The sequence below is a fragment of the Mustela nigripes genome, chromosome 1 (assembly GCF_022355385.1).
Source record: "Mustela nigripes isolate SB6536 chromosome 1, MUSNIG.SB6536, whole genome shotgun sequence".
In the NCBI taxonomy this organism is placed as follows: domain Eukaryota; kingdom Metazoa; phylum Chordata; class Mammalia; order Carnivora; family Mustelidae; genus Mustela; species Mustela nigripes.
The window spans coordinates 22,143,331-22,152,181 of NC_081557.1; the positions used below are offsets into that span (position 1 = coordinate 22,143,331).

General features: G+C 32.3%; 1 protein-coding gene across 2 annotated transcripts in view; it reads right to left on the reverse strand.

The window, feature by feature from the left end:
* The window catches only part of ELP4 (elongator acetyltransferase complex subunit 4), a 243,466-nt gene that overhangs the window by 176,499 nt on the left and 58,116 nt on the right, over positions 1-8,851 (reverse strand). For both annotated transcript variants that reach the window (XM_059406558.1, XM_059406566.1), the window contains exon 5: positions 1,480-1,619. In XM_059406558.1, coding sequence (XP_059262541.1) covers positions 1,480-1,619 — 140 coding nt within the window. The remainder of the gene's footprint in view (positions 1-1,479; positions 1,620-8,851) is intronic.

The following is an 8,851-nucleotide window of genomic DNA, read 5'->3' on the forward strand; positions in this document are numbered from 1 at the left end:
GTTTGGTTTAGGGAATGGCAAAAATTAATAGTATTGATATATTGATTAAGTATAATCAATATAATCATTCAAACTTAACAAAATATTAGTGATGTAAGTAGGACAAAAGGTATCCCTCTACCCTAATTTTTCACAGGATATTCATTTTCACTGAATTTAAGGGAATTTCCTAAGGTTAACGGTAGGATTGACAGTCAGAACTCAGATTTCTTTTTTTATTTCTTTATTAGTGCTCTTTCCTTCATAAGATAGGACGGTAAAGGCAAAGGACAGCAATGTCTCTTGAAGCAGTAAAGCAAAAAGAGAGGGATCTGATTTGGGTTAATCCTGGTTCTGTCACTTAATAGTTGAGCCTCAAATAAATAACTTCTGTGAATTTCAGTATCTTCTGGATAATGGGAATATACACTTTGTTAAGGTTCATACAAGGACTGCGCTAGGTAACCAATGTAATAGGTAGTAGAGTGACCAACACACGCAGCAGTCATTCATTAATGGTTGGTGGTAACACTAAGACAACATCAAAGCACCACTTTCGGTAAGTCTCAAGCCACAGAATGGAGAAACCATAATGAAGTGAATATTTTTTATTTTCTGAAAGAGATTTAGTAACAATAAATAGGATAGTCTTCACTAAATTCTCAAGTAATATTCCTGGAAAGAGACTCTATGGATTTGTAAGTCATTTCAGTTCCCAATTTCTTGTCTCTTAAATCTCCATGGAATAACTCATCTCATTTTGAAAATAATGGTTTTACAAAATGAAAGAAAAGAGAGGCTACAACCTACTCCATGGATTACTTTCCTTAACTCAACGGCAGCCAGAATTGAAATTATATATTCTTAACACTATAAATTATTCAATGTCAAGTACTGTAATTTTCAGAGTTTTGCCTTAATAAAATTAGTTGCACTATAAACATGTTGTGTTCGTTTACTATTTAAAACACTTCATTGTTAAACTCAAAAGACCCCTGAATTCTTTGAAGGTAACCTAAAAAAATACAGATTGCTATATTTACAGAATAATTTTACTAGAAGTAGAAAGCTTTAAGAAATAAAATATTGGAAAACTAACACTTTCTGTTTACTTTTTGATAGAACACTTACTGAAAAACAGCAGTACATCATACCATTTTCACTGCTATATTATCAATCAGTAGTATTTAGATATCTATCTGCATTTAGGGCTAAAAGACCTTGATATAAAAACTATTCCACATTTTTTTGAATATAAGAACAGCAGGTATTATTACTTTTCAAACTGTAAATTAAGAATAACAGCAATTCCAATAGATACAGGACCAGAAAAAGAAAACCACATATAAAGAAATAGTATGAAACATATGCATGATTACAGTTACATGTTACATAGAAAACATTTATTATTAGGGTATGTACCTTTGGTCATGCATTATTTTAAAGAGTGGTAAAAATGAATTGTTAACCTGTGAAATTAGAATGGAGTCATTAACTTACCATGGTTCTATAGTAAGAGTTGAAGATAATTTTTCTGGAAAGAAAAATCCATGCCATTTTGATTCCTCAATTAGTTCTTGTGGCATCCTTTTTGATGCATCATAATAGTGACCAAATCTTGAAGAAGAGACTGGTCCAGACTGTTAAGAAAATCCATATTGATTGTTAAAAAAATTAATTTTTTTAAAACTACAATGTTTTTGAACTGCATTCAGCAAAATATGATATATCTGAGCATTTTAATGCTGATAGGAAGAGCTGATATACACAGACTTATTAAATTTCAAAGAAGCATACAACTTTTATTATTTTAAACGATGACTTAGAAATCAACCTTTTCCTCTCATGTTTCTCTTATCAAATTTGATAAGAATTCAAATACCTCTTTGTTTTCCTTACTGTAAATCTTCCCAAGTTAAAAAAAAATTAATATAATATATTAATTGTTTTTTAAAGGTTACAGGTTTCAATGACAAATTAAATATGGAATTACTAAGAACTAATAAAAACTTAAGCCAATGAAATCATTGGTGAGGGGCCCAAAAGAAACTAGCTATTTAAATATATTAAACTGAGCATCATTTAAAAATTAAATTCTCACGAGACAGTGTATATATATATTCAAAATTTCTTACAAATTTAAAATTAAACTTATAGTATAAAATATGTTGGGGGTACTCCCATTGGGACCAAGGCATGTGCTAAAGAGGGAGAATGCATACAAATAATATTAGATAAACCAGAAACCTGACATAATCATTAGTTCATAGATACTTCCTCTTTTGTGCATTACCTATTTCTCCAACAAATCATCTTTCTCATAAGAAACTCTAGTAGCTATTGATGTTGAATTTATTTACACAGGATAGTAAAGGCCTAGTCACAGAACATTCTCATTATATTGCTTTGAATGGACTCTGCGCTGATTCAATACATTAGAAATATATATACCTCTGTCCAAAGTTCAACTACTAACAGATTGACAATAATTTCTAATAGTTTCTAATCTAAATTTACATAATTTTCACTGTCCTGAATACTACAGACAAATTTCAGAACATTCAACAAAACAGATAATCTGCAGATAATTTGCAGAAACTGAAGAACTCTATGGAGTGAGTTCTTAATTTATTTAACTAAGTAACTGCCAACTTTGTAATTTAGATAAAGACATTTCCTTGACACTAGATCTTTGAATTTTAAGATTTAAAGGATTAATATTCTTAAATTGGATGCCTACCAACATCAAATTATACAGTAACAAAGAATAAAAAATATTAAGTCTAATAGAAACATAACTCTCAGATTTAGTCTGTGGGTTTGGCATTTATTTTCTAGGTAAAATGACTGCTCACCCCTCCATAAAATACTGTTTGCTGTCATTAATGAAAGAGACCAATGAGCTCAACCTAATATTTTCAATACAATATATATACAAGTATGGCTCCTAAAACATGATTTATCTATTTATCATGGCAGTATTAACAAATTATGAAACATTAAAGTACGTTTCTAAAAAATAGGGTAAAGTTTTTAAATGTAAAGTTATTAGTATAAAGCAATTTAAACAAGGTCTGTTCTTTGGCCTATAATCTATTCTTTATCCGGATTATAGTTCAGAATGTTTTTACTGCAATCTCTGCTAGAGCTCATCTTTTTATTGTGTAAGTCCAAGCCCCCTTAATGTTTTAGAAAGGCCTTGACTAACTGAACTTTGATCTGATGTCTTCATTGAGAAAAACACCAGGTTGCCCATTTCAGATGCAAATCCTCCTAAGGCCCAATAGAATTTAGTAAAGACAAGCAAAAAAGAAGAAACAAGAAGTTTCCAGGATCCTCTTTGAGAATCCTGGGGCACACTGGTGTCCTTAATCCACGCTGCTCCATGGATTAAGGTAGGTGATAACCTTTCCTGATTCAAAAGAATAAGCAGAGTGCCTACAAACTGGGTGGAGACTAGGATTTGGTAATAATAAAACACCATGCAATAAAAGCTTGGTCTATGTCAGAAGCCTCTGAAAAGGCCTCAATGTACCACATTCCCAGGCCTAGTAGGGAAGCTTGCAAAAGCCTACCTGAATCAAATAAGCATGAATAATCTATTTTAGCAGACTGGCCATGGGGAGAGAGAAAGAAAGAGACTTTTCACTTCTTTTAAGTTTGAGTTAATAAATTTATTAGTGCACTGAAGGTTCTTGAAGTCTTGGGCACTCAGAGAAATATGCTAAATTGCCAAGAAGCAAAGTATGCTTTTTAAGTTGCCGTCTCTATTACTGTTTCTAATTATAATATTAATGTGATAGAAATCTCAGATTTGGGATGAATCAAGGCAGAAAACTGATTTCATGCTGTGACAGTTTACATATAAAACACAAATAATTCATTAAAATATAAGAATAAAATTTGGAAGATTTTTTTGTTACAATTAAGTTATTATTATTTTTTTAGAAATTAGGATTAAATATGGCAACTAAAATATTCACAAGGTAGACATTACAAATTTTATTAATGATGAAAAGCTTTAATTCTTCAATAAAAATGAAACTGGAAAAATAAATATACCCTTATAGGAAAAAAATTTTGTACCCAAACACAAAGCATTAAAATATAATCAGATTTTTAAAAATAATGTGAAATCTTTTGAGGCTTAGATTTATAAAACAAAGACTTCAAATATTCCCTCTGAAAAATGATAAATAATGCTTTAAGTCTGATAATACTCTAAGAAAAAATATCAACTCCACAAAAAAGATGCATTAAATAAATCAACATGTCATCAATTACTCAGTTTAATAAGAACATGTTGCTTTAGTTTTATATTATGAAAACTTCTGTTTCACAGTTACAGACTAACTTTTACTTTTGTCAACTGTGGAACAGAGAATAATGGAATGGTTCAGTAAAAATATATTAAGATATGGAAAAATTAACTCTGATGGGGGACCAGAAGGAACACAGAAAAATGAAATAGTACCATCCCTCACCTCTAGTATGTTAGAAAGAAAAAAACATTCAGACAAAAGCTGCACACCAAATAAACAATCTAAATAAGACATTTTCTTATTACTGTTATCATTTCTTGTTTCTCAATATGGCATAACAGAAAGCAAGAACCCAAATGGTTAACTAACCACTTTGAGCCTCCGTTCAACCACCAATAACAACTATTTTGTTAGGCTGTTGTGAGAACTTAATGCAACACTGGCAATGAATATTTTGTAATTGTAAAGCACTACCTAAATGATATTAATTATTGTATCATGATTCACTAGAGAATCAGAAGATCTATCACTATCCTTTGTAAATACATTACCTCATTTGAAAAATGGTATTTGTTGTCAACCTGCAATATGCACACATCAATCAGAAGGATTATTATGGCTGAACCACTAAGAAAGCCAAAGTGTAATGAGGATTTAATATAATAAAGATTTAATACATACCCTAAGTGCTGGAACCATTGAAGGCTTTGGTAATAGAACTATATAATATTGAAGAAATTAGGTCTCAGCATATGTTGTAAGCTACCAATTCGTGGGATGAAAGGGAATAGGATTTGATGATTGGATGGGGGGAAAAAAGCAGACCTACCTAAGAGAGAGAATCAAAATCACAGGCCAAGGGAAGGGGGCCTTCTTAAAACTACACACCCCTCCAACTGGAAGCAGCACTGCTCTATCCTTTACTGAGCTACAATTACTGACTTAGGTGTGCATATTCTTACCCTTCTTTGTATCCCCCAAGTGGGGAACTCGTGGCAACTTACAGTAAAACTTAGAGTAAAAGCTATCTCTGATAAATGACATAGCTAGCTTCAGACTACTTGTTTAATCTTTAATCATAAGAGTTTTAACAATATTTTGTCCCAGGTAGGACACAGAAAACCCAGGGTTGTTTTGTTGTTTTTAAACTAATAATGGCAAAGTAAAATCTGGATTTATAAAGTAGATGATTGCTGAAGGCTATCAGTCTTGGCAAATCCTCATATGTAAAATTTTTGTGACAGGAAAATATACATGCTGGTGACATTTCGAGGAAAGCAAAGAAGTCATAAGATTCTATTTTTGTCAACTGGAAAGAGCTCACTTATAAATACTAATAAATTTTAAAATCTAACCATGGACAGTACATTCAAAATAAGCATTATTTTATTTGTATTAATTAATGTAACTTAACTCAGTTTTGCTACTATATAATTCATTCACTCATTCACACTGAAAAAAAAATTTTTTTAAATTATTCATTCATTCACACATTCAATAACTAATTATTGAGCACCCTATTTGCCAGTAAAACAAGAGATTTGATGTCACTTTCTTTCACTGAGCTGGCAGCCTTGTAGGAGAAGATAGATGATATTATCTGGTAGGTGACCATAAGTGCCCTGAAGAAAAATAAGACAGTGAGATGACAGTGAGAGAGTGGTTTTACTTTTTTATAGAGAGTGAGAACAGAATACATTCCTAATTAAATGATATTTTAGTGGAGAACTCAAGAAAATGGGAGAGTAAGTCATCTCGGAAAGATCACTGTGAGAATAACACAATTTTAAAAACACACTGTATACTTTGAAAACTGATCACGGGGTTTATGTGTTAATATGTGACCACTGAGGAGTTTACTTCCATAGATGAAATCAAAACAACTGCAGGCACACTACACTCTAAAATGAAGAGTGGAATAAGGACTACTGACTTATATATAAAGGGGGCAGGAATAGCACTCGTAATTATAATATATAAAGAAACAATATAAGAAACAAAGAACTTTTGCCCCAACTTTAAGCAGATTTTTTAACAAGCGGTAAAAAATAAAAGGCTTAAAGTTTCAGTTATTTGCATCTTCATTGGCAATTTCACCTGAAGAATGTTAGTGACCAATGAGAAAACTAAAACATAGCTGAGGTTAGCATAAAAATAAAGTAAATGCAAGACACGATTGATTTATATAGCCTACAACTGGTCTGGCACATTGTCTCTGAAAGAAAGCTAAATTTAACTTAGAACTTTTGTTCTTTATTGACTCTTTCAGAACAAACCAATAGAAAAATAAGAATATAGTCATTCTTTATAAGAGTTACCATTAAGCTCAGGAATGTAAATGAAATTATCAGCTCAAAGACATGAATGAAGTTCTTTGCCATTAGGGTTCTCAAGTCCTACATTCCTTGTCTGTTTTAATCTCTTATCACTCTACGAACATTTTCCTAAAAAGAATAATTCCATTTATCTGGCCTCTTATATCCAGTTCTCCTTCACATCCAAGCTATGCCTACAAAATGACTACAGAGCTCCCCTGTATTTTTTAATACACATGTAACAGTATTCTACTGTATACAAATACTGTAATTTACTTATCCAAGTGCTTACTGATGGACACTTAATTTATTTCCAATCCTGTTATTAAAAATATGCCTCATAAATAGATATGTTTATTTTACATATGAGTAAATAGATTCGTAATGTAAATACCCAAAAGGATCAAAGGGTAAATATTTTTTGTAATTCTGAAGTATCTACCAAACGCCCTCCACAGAAATTGTACTATTTATATTTCCATCAGCAAAGTACAAGAAAGTACTAGTTTTTCCACACCCTTGCTAATTTAGTGTCTCACCAAATATTTTAGGTTATTGACAACTTATTAAGAGAAAACCGGCAGGTCAATACAGATTGTTTTTATTTTTTAAGATTTTATTTATTTGTTTGACAAAGAGAGAGAGGAAGAGAGCACATGCACGGGGAGCAGCGGAGAGAGAAGCTCCCTGCTCAAGGGTGGTCCCAATGTGGGGCTTGATTCCAGGACCCTGGGACCACAACCTGAGCTGAAGACAGAAGCTTAACCAACTGAGCCACCCAGGAGCCCCTGCTCAGTGCAGTGTTAATTTGCATTTCTTTTATTGTAACTGAAATTGGGCATCTTCATTTGTATGTTTAAGGGACAGCTAAATTTCCTTCACATATATCCGCCCATTTTTCTAAAAAATTGGTTTGGGTTATGGACATTGGGGAGGGTAAGTGCTATGGTAAGCGCTGTGAATTACAGACCTGTTCCCCTGAAACAAATAATCTATTATATGTTAATAAAAAAAATTAGGTTGGTAGGTTATTCCTTATTCATTTTAAAAGTTCTCTGTATATAAGGAAAATTTATTCCTTCTTCTATCAGTTGTAAATATCCTTCATCTGTAGTTTGTTCAGTCATTTAAATCAAGCTTAAAAATCTTATTATTCAAATAGCTTTCCCAACAAAATTACAACAATTTTATACCATATTTTATACTTAATACACAGGCAATACTCAATATTTGCTAGCTGTATAAACGTATAAGTACATTTATCACACATCAAATATTTATTGAGTACTGGGCATTAACATAGATACTGGAGCTATGAGAGAAAATAAAACAGGTTCTCTGCCTACATAGAGAATTCTATCTGATGGAGAAAAGAATTATACCAACAAATACATATAAAATAATGTTAGAAGTACTTTAAAATACATTAAGTGCTATGGACACAAAAATAAGAAACTAGATAATTATGTATGGAAAGCTGTCCAAGTAGTAATATTTGCATTTGGGGAAGGCTGAGTTGGTGAATAAGGAAGTAAAAAGCATTACTAGAAGAAATATAACCAATTTATAAGGAATAACTCTATAGGACAGATGGATATAGCATTTTATATTCACATAGGAGGAGACTAAAAGTTAGGCTTGGGTTAGGTTGTATAGATCTTATATACAAAAAGTTTGTATTTCATATTGCAGGCTTATAATGACAAATAGGTTTCTTCTCACATCCTAATTCTCACATATTAGCTGATAATGACCACCCAGAATACTGCAGAGAATTCTAAGGCATTGTCTAGGCTTGGCAGAAGGGTTTTATGAATGATAGTCTCCCATGCATTTAGAAGGAGGCAGTGGAAATAATATACCAAATTAGGCATTTACGGTTAAGGAGTGTTACGAACATATCTGTCCTTAAGGAAGGTATGAGTGATGTCAGTGTAGAAGACAGAAGGGTAGGCTATGGGTATTGTGTCTTATTCAGATTAGAATTTCTCTCTTTTCTATCAATAGGATGTCTGGTAGACATTAAAGTGTTCTGAAAGGTGAATAAGTGAATAATCAAATAAAGGAACTAATAAATGAACAGGGCCTTCACCAGGAGCAGCGTTCATAATCTTTTTTTTTTTTTTTAAGATTTTATTTATTTATTTGACAGACAGAGATCACAAGTAGGCAGAGAGGCAGGCAGAGAGAGAGAGGAGGAAGCAGGCTCCCCGCTGAGCAGAAAGCCCAATGTGGGGCTCGATCCCAGGACCCTGGGATCATGACCTGAGCTGAAGGCAGAAGCTTTAACCCACG